Here is a 13998-nt window from a genome sequence, read left to right as displayed (position 1 = left end):
GGATCATTAAACGAGCCATTTTTGACGGGGGGCGGGGGGGTAACCTGCAGTTTAAATTATGAGCACATTAAAGTGTTTTTTGACCTTGGATACATGTAAATCAATTGTATGAGACCTTTAAAACAAAATTAGGCACGTTTCAAAATCATAATAGGTGCTCTTTAAATAAAACAGGGCACTCTCACACACATCTAATTGTCATCCCATTGATTGAAAACACCTGACTAGAATTTCAGCTTCAAATTAACTGCTAATCCTAAATGGTTCACATACTTTTGTCACTCACAGGTATGTAATATTGGATCATTTTCCTCTATAAATAAATGACCAAGTATAATATGTGTGTCTCATTTGTTTAACTTCTCTTTGTCTACTTCTGTGAAAGTCTGATGGTTTAGTTCATATTTATGCAGAAATATAGAAAATTCTAAAAGGGTTCACAACCTTTCACTGTACTTACAATATAGGTTACATATTGGGTGCACAATTCCCAACTGCAGCTCCTCTGTCTCTATACGCATCAGCCCAAAAACAAAAAGGGACCATCAGAGAACCACCACCAAGCAGATATTATTATAGTTGGTTGATCAATCTCGTACTGTCTCCTCATTTGAGTGAAGATTTTGAATTGTGTGTTATGTTTGTTTTACACGATAAATTTCTGCTCATTTTTATGAAAGGTCCAATAATTCTGGAGGGCTCTGACCTGCTGTCAGTAACTGAGCGAACATGGCAGCATCTCCTAATAAAGGGGCTAATTACTGTAGGTACAAAGTAGAGATAAAGTGGCAACTCAATACACATCGGTCAAATATATGTTGCCCTCTTTTGGTCAAGCCCTGTTACTACAACACAAAGTCAACACACACACACACACACACACACACACACACACACACACACACACACACACACACACACACACGATATGTTATTTGTTTTAATCAAATGCAAAGACTAAAACATAGAAATATTACAACCAACACATACAATAGGGTTGTTATAATACTGAAAAAATATATATTTACAGAAATACATATACATGGTTTAATAACATGGTTCAAATACATAAAACACGCATTTTAAGAACAGCACTTGAACACTTCTTTTAAAACACTGATCAACAACCTAGAAATATTATCAATAAAATACAATTTAACAATTTTAACAACATATTCGTATGTGTTATTACACTAGGTTGTCTACTGTTTTCAGCGATCTAAAACTGCACTAAGAAAACTTCCAAACATAAACAAACATGCTTCCTGCATAACCGCATGCCTTATACACGAGCAGATATATAACATTAAGTACAAATATTTACATGGTTTTTTGATTACAAATGATCTCTTCAAGCTCACTTCAGAAACCTCTCAAGCGTCTCCAAGCTCACGGTAGGCATCAGAGCAACTTCAAAGAAAACCCTGTCAGAAAAAGAAGCTGGATGTTAAACAATATGGAGGGAAAATCCACACTGACATGTCAACTGTCATCTGCGCCATCAAATATGAATGAACTGCTGCGCCAGTCAAACAGCTCAAAGATTTTCAAACATCTTCTGGAGACATGGGATCATTCATTTTAAATGAAACTCAAAGTGGTGGTGGTGTTTGTTTTTTTGGAGCGCTGTAATTCTAATTATACCACAGTGCTGTTGAATTCTCATTTCAGATTGGTCAGAAGGACTTGATTCATTTTCAAATAACAGCAGCTCTGATAATGATGCCAGCTGCATTGATATAATAGTAGGAGCTCATCAATATGACTCTAATGTTATAATTTCTATATACAACAAGTTAGACAGAGATTTGCATGGTGGATGCTTAAGAAAATGTCTTATTTTACAAACTAAAATGTAGGACTGACATGAAGCTTTCTGTAACATTTATGGAAGGCATCTCCAAAGTCAGTACGTTTATAGCTGCTATAATATCGGAGATAACAGGAATTAACTTGTCTGGCAGACTGCTCACAACTCTAAAGGGTTAAAAAGCACAGTGTCTTTCATTAATACATTTAAAATTGTACTCGCTGGAAACTTCTGTTGTATAAAAGGAATAAAACACATCAGGAGATGCTGTAATAGGAAAATAATGCATATTGGGGTGGGAAGAGCAGGTGTATTTCATACTTCACACCACATCTTGGATTATTTTCCTAGAACAACAGCAGTCCCGAAGTGTTTAAAGTGTTATACAACCAACATAACTAAGTGATGTGCAACAACAAATTAATAGTCATCATATATGCATCTGCAAGTTACTGGAGTAAAGCTGCTAAAGTGATAAAGAAAACCATGGCTAGTTAGATTTTTTTTAGCTGAACTAACACATTTTAATCTTGTCTTATCTTAATGTTCCAAAATTACGGTAAACACAATGTAACTAGTAGAATGTTAAAAGGCAGCTTCCTGGCCAGGTTTAATTTAACGTACAGTATAGTCCTAGTGCTACAAGAGCATAAGAATAAATGATGGAATGTGCAGTCATATGTGCAGCACACTAAAAGGCTTGGCTGAATGAGCTTACTTGTGAGAGTATTTGCTGCGGACAGTGGCAAGCTTGCTGTCAGACGGACTGTTCAGCATGTGCTGGAGCTTTCGAGCCACGGGCGCCAGATCCTCCACACTGTAGCCCGAGTGGAACTGCAGAGATGGCGTCTGAGAGAGAGAGAGAGAGAGAGAGAGAGAGAGAGAGAGACAGCATACACGTCAACAAGGCTTTCAGGACCAGCAACCAGCGGTCGTAAAGAGGTACAGCAAGCTTTAATGCTTTCATTTTGTGAGCATACAAAATATAAGGAGGTTACCGGCTATACTCTTGGAAGGTATGTAAGGTATTAGGCTTGCTGTGATAGTCTGTGTTGCACGGTGTTCGGGCCACACACCGATTACATCACTTGCCCACCGCCCCACAGTCGTTTTGCCTTTTTATAGCAATAAAAATCATTTAGTTCAGTTGGAGAACAGACGCTACAATTAAACACTGAACGTGTCTGCTAATTCGAAAGCGAAATGCGCACGGCTGAATGGGCATTCATAAGCGATTTAAAAGCGAGGGGAAAAGAGGGGGAAGCACCCCCCCAATTAGTTTCATGGATGTTCCACAACATTTACCGCAACTCTAAACTGATAAAAACGCAGTGTGTCAGTCTTAAATTAATAACAAATAGTTAACAAATAAATTAACTTAGCTTAAGATAGAAAGGAATAATCTTGACTAACCTACTTGACGTGGCATACAGAAGAAAATGACTTACAAAAAAAAAAAAAAATGCAACCTTGCTATTTGCATCAAACGAGCACCAAAAATAAATTAGTAATTTACAAAAATACGTCAAAACTAAATCGCATCCTGTTCCATAATTTTGCATTTGTTATTATTACTACAGTTAACACTGTTAGTGATGTAATTATTATGGACAATGATTTTACTGCATATCGTTACTCTTAAAATGTCCTGCTCAGTTTCCATGAAGATGTGTGTTTGATCACACAGATGAGCCAAAGATAAATCTGATGAATAGCGACTTAATGAATATGATTGGAGGAGTGTGTTACAGAAAGGGAGATAAGTTGGATTCTCATACTGTGGTGTGTGTAAATTTGTGTCCAATGTTACGAGGTGCTCAGACACACTTACCCATCCCCCCAGGTCCTTGGTTACCAGGGCGACGAGTAGACAAGCGGAGGCCAGCAGAGACGCTTGTACAGGGACAAACTGCATCTCCAGCAGACTGAGCTCACACACAAACCGGGCCAGAGTCAGAGTGTCCATACCGGCATTCACACACTGCACACAGAACATACACACAAATACACGCAAGTGAATAACAACTTCCAGCTGCTGTACCACAAACCGCTTCATTCAAAAAAATAAATAAATAAACTACTTTCCTCTCTGTGTTCATTTTCATTAATAATAAAACTTAATGTGACAGTCTTATTTTAATTCAGATATTTATCCAGTTAAAGGAATAGACGCTTATCAACTACATGGACCATAGAAATTATTAGAAACAAAACAATCATACTTTCAGTATTAAGCACAATAATCATGATTATCATTTTCACCATTAATTTGCAGCACTGAAAGTATTTCAGTAGATCGAACCAAGTACTTGAAAAATACTGTAGCAGAGCTCACCTAAAATCACCCCAAACTATGTGGCAAAATATGTCATGATCTGATAAGACCAAGGTAGAACATTTTAGGCATAATTGTAAAAGATATGTTTGCTGCATAAACAATCACCCAAAGATCACTATAGCCTCAGTGAAGCACGGTGGTGGCATTATCAAGCTCTGGGGCTGCTACTCTTCATCTGGGACTGGGGCTCTAGTCAAGATAGCTCCATTACGGATTGTTCCAAATACCATTCTATTTTGGCACAAAACCTGCAGGCCTCTGTTAGACAGTTGAAGATGAAGAAACTTTCCAGAACAATAATGAAACTAAGCACAAATCCAAGTCAACAGAGGAATGGCTTTTCAACTAGGTGGTCAACGTTTTGGAATATCCCAATAAGAGCCCAGATCTAAATCCTATCAAAAACCTGTGGAAGGACTTGAAGAGGCGCAGGAGATCCCCTCGTAATTTGCAAGTAAGAGTGTAATAGAAGTTGGCGGACTCTTACGCAAAAAGTACTGCAATATAAGAAAAAGTGCATTAACAAAATGTGCACACTTGCGCAACCAGGTAACTGTAAATTTTCTCTTTTTCCCCAAAACATTTCTGTTTGTTTGTCACTTGAAATTTGTTGCTTGCTCCATCACGTTAAATGTGGAAAAACATCCGACATGATTTATCTTGGGTTCGTTTATTTTACATGATAAAAAACCTGCCATTTTAACTGGGACGTGTAGACTTTCATATCCACTGTATTTAGCCGAAGCTGCTCATCACAGTAAGAATCTACTTGCATAGATTTTTTTTTATTTCACTTTAAGACATGGTTTGTTCACAATATAAAAAAGTTGATAATGAATTCAGAATGTTTAAAAATGACCAGACAGATACGTACACGTCATCCCCCCCCCCCCCCCCCGTTTTAAGTCCGAAGCAGTTCAAAATGCCTCATCTGATCAGAAGCAATGGCGCCAATCAAAATTTGCAACATGAAGCACCAGAAGCATAACCACTATAAAATGATGTGCTTGCTATCTGCGTAGCTATAAACCAGTTACTAACGGTTAAGCATTAAAAGCTGAAAATGTCACCATTCAGTCATGTTACTTATCCTGAACTTCGTAAGCCAGATCTTCATAATCTTTTTGTTTAAGGCCAGTGTTATACAACGTCTTTGTTCAAGCCTCCCTACTCAACAGTTTTACAAGAAGCATCTCTTAGAAACCATCCCGTTCTCACACACACACACACGGTTCACACACTCCCTCATGCAGCTGTATCAACCAAATGTGCTACATCTCTGAATAGCGAGTTCACACTTCACTGATTTTCCTATTGATGCTGACATGAGTAGCACTCATTATAAAAGCTAGGAAGCTGCTAGATTCTGCTTAAGTCACTTAATGACATTATTATGCAATCATTTGTTAGTTTTCAGCAGGGGAGCAGCTTCAAAGTGTCAAATAAGCAGTGTATTTTTTTTTTAAATATGTGCCTAATATACTGCACAGTCCTGTTCGGTCACTGGGACTCAGCTTTGATTGGTGTACAGGAGTTTGACAATTGGATTGACTCGTATTGAGTGGAAAGGACGGCGCAGACCCTCCCTTTATGTCTATAAACAGCAATGTTATTAATCAAGAGTGTCTTCGGTGTCATACCTGCAAACTAAGCAGTTAGCATGTCACTGACTGCCTACACAAATCACTGAGGAAACCTGTCAGTCCTCGAAACTTCAAAACTTCTAATTAAAACTCCAACAGTAGGATAATGAAAAAAAATTTAGAAGGATGAAAAAAATTAATTCCTCTAGTAGAGTCATCATACAGCAGTGCAACTAGCATACACATTGTGTATTGTGAAGTATTGCTCAAAATCACGCCCTGAATGCAGGCTTGATTCTTAACATTTTCAGCTCCATTACCTATTTTACAATTGAACAGAACTTGGTGAACTGAAATTCCTGTGATTGAGCACAAGTGCAGCGCAATGTTGGAGCCATTTCCACAGCATGGCTAAAATCCACAGCTATCGGCGATTTACTAACATTTCCACGTTAAACAGGAGCAATGCTGTACTCTCCACAACGCGAACCATAATACATTTCAATACAATACTACACTACTACAAAATAATACAGCAATATGTTATGTGCAATAAAATGCCAACATAATGCAACATGCAACAATATCATTCTTAATTAAATTACACAGTTCTCATAATACCCAAGTCAACAGTGTGGCCGTCTTCTGTGTTGTGAAATTCCATTAAAATAGTGCAAATAGAAAAACTATTTTTTTATTTTAAATTATTTCTGTAGGTTATTTGTAATTCATATTCCAGTAGTTTCATACAATTACCCATACAGTCATGTGGTGTCTGTTAAACATCCTGGCCTGTGTGCCTTATGTACTGCCCATCTGACGGATTAAAAGCAATATCCACAAGAGGATAGATTTGGGGAAGTCACAAGGGAAATCAAAGCTGTAAGGCCAAACCCTGTTGGACAAGTTTATGTGTCAACATAGAAACAGTTTAGTGATTTCATGTCAGCTATTCTGGGACACACTTGCCACTAAGCCACAGCTTGAGCTGCTAAAATGCACAGATTAGCTCTGTCGGTTTCTCTTTAAAGATATTCCACTGTCGTCAAGATTGTAGTCATGATCGGTGTCTCAAATCAAAAAGTGTGTGCTTTGATTCAAATGTATTTACTAGTCTAGGGGATCCAGAATATTTCTCATGTAGCCTTCAAACATAAAAAAAAAGAATTGGTTTGTGTTAATACTTTAAAAAAAAAAAAAAAAAACAAAAAACAACAGAATAGTAGAAAAGTATGTAATTTGAGACACAGCTCTTGTCTCTTCAGCCTGCAGTGGGCATTGCAGCACATCACACTACACTCAGTGTACAGTATTATATATACACAAACAAGTTTTTTGTTGTTGTTATTTGTACAAGTCTCTATAATGTACTAATGAGATTCATGTTTTCTGCAAAGCCTTTAAAACCAAAAGCATTTGGTGAAAATATGTTGTCTCCCAATAACACCGTTTATATACAGACTGTTATACAACAGTTAGTTCCAGTCCACTAATTTGATTGGACAAGTGGCATTCCAAGAGCGCTGATATTTAGTAGAACAGCACTGGTACATTTCACTGTTCACATCACTTTACTTGTGCTTATTACATAAAATTCAAAATCAAGCAATAGTTCATTACATTTGGGCCAAATCGTAGCCGTGCTGATTCAGTACAACAGCGCTCCTGCTCGTGCAATATCACTTAATTGCACGTAAACGAAATGCTTACTTCTGAATAATTGCCAACGTTTTCCACGAAAGGTCAGAAGATCAGATATGCACACTGTTACACACCACAAACTCGAACCTGCTGCTGTTGTAGAAAATCGACCCGCTCGTAAAAAGGTCAACTTTTCGGCTCCTATATATCAGACAATCGAATCTGATGCATCTTCAAAGAATTCCATATACACCCTTGTATAACCTAGTTGAGACACACATACACTCACACACACACACACACACATTCCCTCTCTGCAGTTTCTTTCACTTACCTTGGCATATCTTCGTAAGAATCGATAAGGAACAGGAATATTGAGTTCGAAGTTCAGCGCCTGTAGGATTCTCTCTTCCATGGAGATGAACTGAGAGCGTTTGTACGCATCATCACATATATACAGGAAGTCATCAACACAAGGTGGGAGCCGCTCCTGAAACAGAAAGCCGAAAGAATGACTAGGGAACATTTATCATTAAGTAAATACTGTCAGAAAAAAAAAAAAAGAAAAGAAAAAATACATAGACGTCTGCATTACAATTAAAGCAATTTTAAGAATGAGCATTGTAAGGAAAAAAAGCAGGTCACACAGTACATATTATACTAATCAGAAACACAGTTTATTGGATTTGAAGCTGCTTCACTGACATCACTGCTGTCTGGCTATATAAATGCCTTTTACATTTAAGCAAAAAACTTGAAATTTTACAAAATGGCATACTATTGCTAATCCTACAATGGCAAATTAAGCATGTGTTAGGACCGAGTATTATGGCTAAAATTTTATCAAAATATCTGAAGACCTCTAAACAGTCAACTATATTTTGTTCCTGGTGGATTTGTTGAAAGTACCACCAGCTAGGGCTGGGAGATAATCATCTTTGTTAAGCATTAAAGAAAAGTACGTTTAAAAAAATACATCAAATCAACACCATCCATTCAGTACCATTTAATTTGTAATTATTAAAAACGTTTAGAAGTGTGTGTGTATATATATATATTATATATATATATATATATATTTTATATATAAAATCAACATACCAATGATATCTCAGAAAAGCGTATTGCGTAATCATTTACCACAATATCATATCAATACATCACCCTACCACCAGCAAACAGGAATGCAGTGCTGCTATGAATGCAGTGAGATTCTAAAACTCTAAATTCTATTTTTATAATACATCGATAATATCCAAGCAGTGTAGTGCCTCAGCTTTCTCAAAGTAATGAGGACACCTTATATGACCTCATATAGTGCCAACCCCTGGAGAGTACGCTCATTTAGGTAACTTGAAACTATTGGGAGTTCATGCACTGTGTTGTTCGCTCGTCCTGTCATGGTACGCTTACACTCCAACAAACACGTCATCGTTATAACAAGTGCTCTGCCATTTCACTGTGTACGTGCACAAGCCTGTTCTACTATATAATTCTACAAACAGTATAATGCATACTAGGCATAATGCTGATTATGCACATCCCTGCGTTCCGAATCAGTGCACTATATAACGAGCAGGGTGTGGTTTGTGAGTAATGAACACAAAGGGAAATGGGCATCTCTCACCTCAAACTTGCAGGCTAGCAGCATTGCTGTGGAGCCGATGAGCTGGAGCGATTCCCTGCTGGCCTGAGCCACAGCCAGATAATGATCAGTCATCTTCACGGCCAGGTACAGAGTCTCATGATTCAATTCAAAGTTCTCCTGCAGAGAGAAAAAGTGAGTGAGAGAGAGAGAGAGAGAGAGAGAGAGAGAGAGAGAGAGAGAGAGAGAAAGAGAAAGAAAGGTTAGATTGGATTATCTGAACTGGATAGACCCAAGTGTATTCTAGAGAGATATAAAACATTACACCGCTACAACAGATCAATATTATAAAACACACACATTACAGCACTCACCTGGACCTCGACTAGCCAGTCCACTAAAATTGCCCTCATGCTCGGGTTCAGGCTCGGCTGATTGTCCATGTAGTCGCGCAACACAAATTTCTCCTGAAGGATAAAACAATCCATTCGGTTTGTGGTAGGAAAAACATTGAAAAGCTATTTTTAACAAGTTCTAAATGTGCTTTCACTCCCAGTAGTCCGACGGCACATCATAAAACAATCCAAAAATGCTTTTCATTGGTCAGAAATACTGCGATGGAAAAGGTAAGCAATTACGATGATTAGACGATTATATAAATTACTAGTGTAAAATATTTTATCACATCCAGCATTTATTTTCACTTAATTTTTTGCATTTCTTCAGATCAATGCAGTGGTTCAGTTTGCTCCTTACAGCTTAGTTTACAGAAAAAAAATGCTGCCAATTCTAGGTTGATTCTGAGTCGAATCGCTTTCCCACTGCAGTCGAACCATGCTTGAGTTTCACCTGAAACCCAAACAAGACCACCTCTCTCAGATGGCCTCAGACCGGTTACTGGGTTCTCACTTGTATAAAGAACCGCACAGGGGGGGACACACGAGTATTCGATTCAAAATGACTAAATGATTCATATGCTTGAGGAAAAAAAAATAAATAAAAAAAATAAAAAATTTTGCCCTAACTGACACCCTACTGGAGAACCATACATAAAGGTCACATCTCTGTGAAACTTGATAGAACTTAATAACAAGACATCATAACTGTTGGCTGTCTGTCCAACGCAGATCTGGAAATACTTTTGTAAAGTAATAAAGTGTTAATACAAAGATTAATCAGTGTATTAACAAAAATACCACTACAAAAAAATAAAAATAAAAAAACAAACGAGTACACTGATTCACCTCTCTTTTCTTCAGGTAATCAAAAATGTCTTTGGCATATTCTGGTGTCTGTGTGTGGTCATTCGAAGCATCCGAGTCGATGTCAAACTCTGGGGGTATCTGCAAAAATATGTGAATCTTAAATTATAATTTTTTTTTAATATATAGATTGCAACTTGGGTTTGTTAACACAGCAACAAATTCACATTTCTTCCATTTAAAACAGACGGTTTTAATACCCAAATTAAAAAACGATGCTGGGGTCTTTACATAGCCAAGTCTGCACCAATCACACACAATATGTAAATGATCAGAGTAACTAGATGAATAAATTTACATGCAAATATTTAATATATTGAGTATTAGTGCAAATAAACATGTAACTGAGATGCAAACAGACATCTGAATACTTTAAAACTTTAAACTTTCCTGTGTTTACCTATGACAGATAAATAGTTTACATAAGAAATAAAACACATTGCGGCAGAGGATAGTCATGTGAAGGCCAGTAGATCTGTGTTATGAAAATTAAGACATTTAATCAGAACTGATAAAGTTGTTAAAAATTAGATGAAGGGATGACTGGCAATAATGCATTTAGTTGCCATGTCTTACTACTACACACCTCCTTTAAACAGTCTCTCTGTGGACATCAGTGCCACCAGAGTAAAGGGGACGAGCTGGCATTTGACCCGGCACTTTTTAAAACTACTGGCGCGGTGACCCAGCACTTCAGGCAATAACAGACAGGACTGACACGATCGAAAAACCAATAAAAACTTCCAGTTCAGCTGAAGGGGTGGAACATTTCTCCTAAAGGGGATCTCCTATGAGCGATAACAGGTTAACGCTCACTGGCGCTTAATAATCGTGTGTTGAATCAGTACAGCTAACGTTTCAATATTTTAAGTGACATACACATTTTCTGTAGTCGATTAAAGAAACATTCCTCAAATGACATTCTTCAAATAAAGTAAGTAAGGCTTGCTGGAAATATGTTTTGTGAAACAGACGGCTACTACAGTGACAAACAGCCTACTGCGGAACATGAATGTCTTTGTGCTATATAACTTTGCTGTTATTAGCTGCCAGAGGGGTAAAATGCCAAATGAAACATGTGAGGTCAAAACAAACTACTCTGATGTTCATTAAAAGGTGTGTTGTGCCCTGCTTTTGTATTATAATCAGACCCTAGCTACATATAATGCTAAAAGCAAAATACATCATTAGTCTGTATGTTTTTATAGACAAATGACAGATGTGCTTCTTCTCTGAGACAAAATGATGATATTTGTTGAGGCACATGATATCTAGTTTAACCATCATTAATAGCAAAAATTTTATTAAATATCATTAAAAGCAGAAATTTTGCCCCACCAATTTGTAGTGGTGCCACTGTTGGTGGATGTACCTGTGGAGGCAGAAGGTGTGCAGGAAGGGGAGCTTTGGGCAGGGGCTCCTCCAGTTTCTCTACTGGGGATTCGTCCTTCTCCTGCTCCTCACCCGGACTTTCAGAAGTGACCAAGGCCGACCTGAAGACACAACGAAAGATCGGGCTCTCATACTGGTAGCGAAGGATGGGTAAACAGCTTCATTCAAGATATCACAATAACAAACACTTTTTACTGTACTAATACATAACATTAGAACATTGGGCATAAATGGCATGAAGATATTACATTTTTAGGTTGGCATCGTTCTTGGTGGTCACAGAGGTCTTCTTTTGCACCTTCTTGGTTGGATCTTTCTTTTTTATTGGATTGCTAAACTCAACTTTGTGAGCCTGAAATACAAGGAGAACGTCGGGTGTTAGTGTGCGCTGTTTCACACAGAGTTTTTCCTCCTCAAATAGTCCTCAGGAGATACCAGGCTTAACGTAATGATCAGACAGAACAGAAACCTACAAAAGGTGTTTTAGAGCACAAAACAACTCGCCAGGAAACGGGTTCGGCAAGGAACGGGTCACGTTAGCAGAGTGAATGAGTGCAAAAAGTGTGCTCTTTTTGGAAATGTTAAATAAGGAACACCCACACCAAACTCACAACTTCTGCCTTTCACCTTTTAGTGGTTGCTTTAAATTAAAATTTCATTTTAATTTAAAGTGAGTGAAGGATGGCTTCAAGCAAAGCAGACTTTGTACAAATGTGACTTGTGGGTAACTTGCACTGTTTTCCAAGTCTCGCATTAAATCCTACGTAAAAGGGTCCGAGCCTTACCGTATTCTTAAACTGTAGCCTATTTGTACTAGCGTGCAAGAGTTTTTAAGTCACTCTGGATAAGAATATCTGCTAAATGTTGTGAATGTAATGATCAAAATATCTGTCAAAAGTCTGCCCAACTCACACAGCACCGATTTTACCAAGAAAAAAAAATATATAAAAAACCATAATAATGTACAGGCACACATTAAGCACTTACTCGCCTGACATCATCATCAGCAGCAGCAGCAGCAGCATCATCGAACTGAAGCTTCACAAAACACTGAGACACAGCCTAGTCAAGCAGATGAAGGAAGCAATGAGGCATGCAAACTGCACACTGCAAAGGTCTTGCCACCAGAGACCAGACTTACATTAGTGATATCAATAAACGCAGTTCTCTTCCTGGGAGCCCCTTGAGCAGGAGAGGATGATCGCTTGACATGAGGGCCATCCTCCTGGAACGCACAGATTGAAGAAGTTGTTTCAATGTGCACCAACATCAAATAAAAGGAAATATCAACGTACAGCCTTTACTTCAATCACTACTGCACCTTCTATACATACTATTCAGCCAAATTCGCACTGACTCAGTAGTAACAAACATTTCTTGCATGTATAGCACTTTATTTATTGTTGAGCTGTACCCAACTCAATTACCACCAACACTGTTGTGTAGCAATGAACAAATCTTGAAATGTGAAAGTGATCCATGCAGAAAAATCCAGCTTGGTCTGACCAGTTACCAAACCACACCCTGAGCCTGAGCTGGTCAAACTGGTCTTCACCAGCTGGTAGAAAGGAACTGGTTTCCACAATTACCACTACTAACGATCAGAAAAAAATCTCAAACATTTATTAACCAATTTATTTAAGTAATAGTGAAGCCAATAAAAGCCTACCAGTTTGAGCAGCTTGGCCTGGGTTTTGTTCAGAGCAAGCAATGTTTCTAGTACATTAAACCTACCACATTCTCTGAGCTTTTAAACTGGAGCTTTGGGATTTTGCAGACTGTCGGCTTCTTTCCTCTTGAAAAAGGCATCTTCTTGTTTTCCACTTGGGCTTGATACTGAAAGAGCAAAGATGATGCATTACTTCCGGTCTCTGGAGGTGTATGTAGCTCATCAACAATCACACTTCCAAGTTGAATGCGCGTGCATGCATCCTGTAAACATGGTGTAAGCTCGCGCTGGATACATACAGTAGTCATAACATACTGGTCGCAACAAAATAGCGCGAGGCAAGTCCAGTGCACAGATACTGACCAACTCTGTGACCTTTCCTCTATAACCAGTTAGTTTCACTTATATGCATGTGCAATGATCATCTTTTGCGAAAAGTAACATACCTTAGTCAAAAAAAAATCGCTTACCTTCGTCCAGCGAATTTAAAAACTCCCAGTAAGTTTCAACATAAATCCAAACAAACAGCTTTCGGCGAACTATTTTTGTTTTGTTTTGTTTTGGTTTTTATCCCAGAGCGCTTTTGAAACGCTGCACTTTTACCAGCGTGCGTCTAAAATCTGCACACACGCGCTGATTGGACAAGAGCTGCTGCCAGCCGACCAATCAACGTGTCGCTGAGATGCCGTTGTTATGGGCGGGGTTTGTAGACTTTTCA

General features: G+C 38.2%; 1 protein-coding gene across 2 annotated transcripts; it reads right to left on the bottom strand.

Annotated features, from left to right (window-relative positions):
* Positions 1-987: 987 nt before the first annotated feature.
* On the bottom strand, positions 988-13998 carry ccnb3 (cyclin B3). Of its 2 annotated transcripts, XM_053629406.1 has the most exons (13): positions 13751-13998; positions 13346-13447; positions 12753-12836; positions 12599-12673; positions 11860-11963; positions 11592-11712; positions 10202-10300; positions 9332-9424; positions 9000-9137; positions 7707-7862; positions 3642-3791; positions 2529-2659; positions 988-1424 (listed from the first exon to the last, which is right to left on the bottom strand). In XM_053629406.1, exons 2-13 carry the CDS (start codon positions 13418-13420, stop codon positions 1358-1360), a joined length of 1293 nt encoding a protein of 430 aa, XP_053485381.1. In that variant the 5' UTR covers positions 13421-13447; positions 13751-13998; the 3' UTR covers positions 988-1357. The 2 variants fall into 2 exon arrangements, with proteins under 2 accessions (XP_053485381.1, XP_053485382.1); XM_053629407.1 differs by lacking the exon at positions 12599-12673 and having other exon boundaries at positions 13751-13918.

This window comes from Ictalurus furcatus, chromosome 7 (genome assembly GCF_023375685.1).
Source record: "Ictalurus furcatus strain D&B chromosome 7, Billie_1.0, whole genome shotgun sequence".
NCBI lineage: Eukaryota > Metazoa > Chordata > Actinopteri > Siluriformes > Ictaluridae > Ictalurus > Ictalurus furcatus.
Note: the sequence above shows the minus strand (reverse complement) of the source record. Positions and strands in the feature narration are given on the sequence as shown.

Excerpts from the sequence above, each read along its gene's own strand:
- ccnb3 (XM_053629406.1), bottom strand. The coding sequence starts at position 13,420 with ATGCCTTTTTCAAGAGGAAAGAAGCCGACAGTCTGCAAAATCCCAAAG. Across the intron at positions 10,301-11,591 it reads CACACCTTCTGCCTCCACAG|ATACCCCCAGAGTTTGACAT; the intron begins GTACATCCACCA and ends ATATTTTTGCAG. Across the intron at positions 9,425-10,201 it reads ATTACCTGAAGAAAAGAGAG|GAGAAATTTGTGTTGCGCGA; the intron begins GTGAATCAGTGT and ends TTTATCCTTCAG.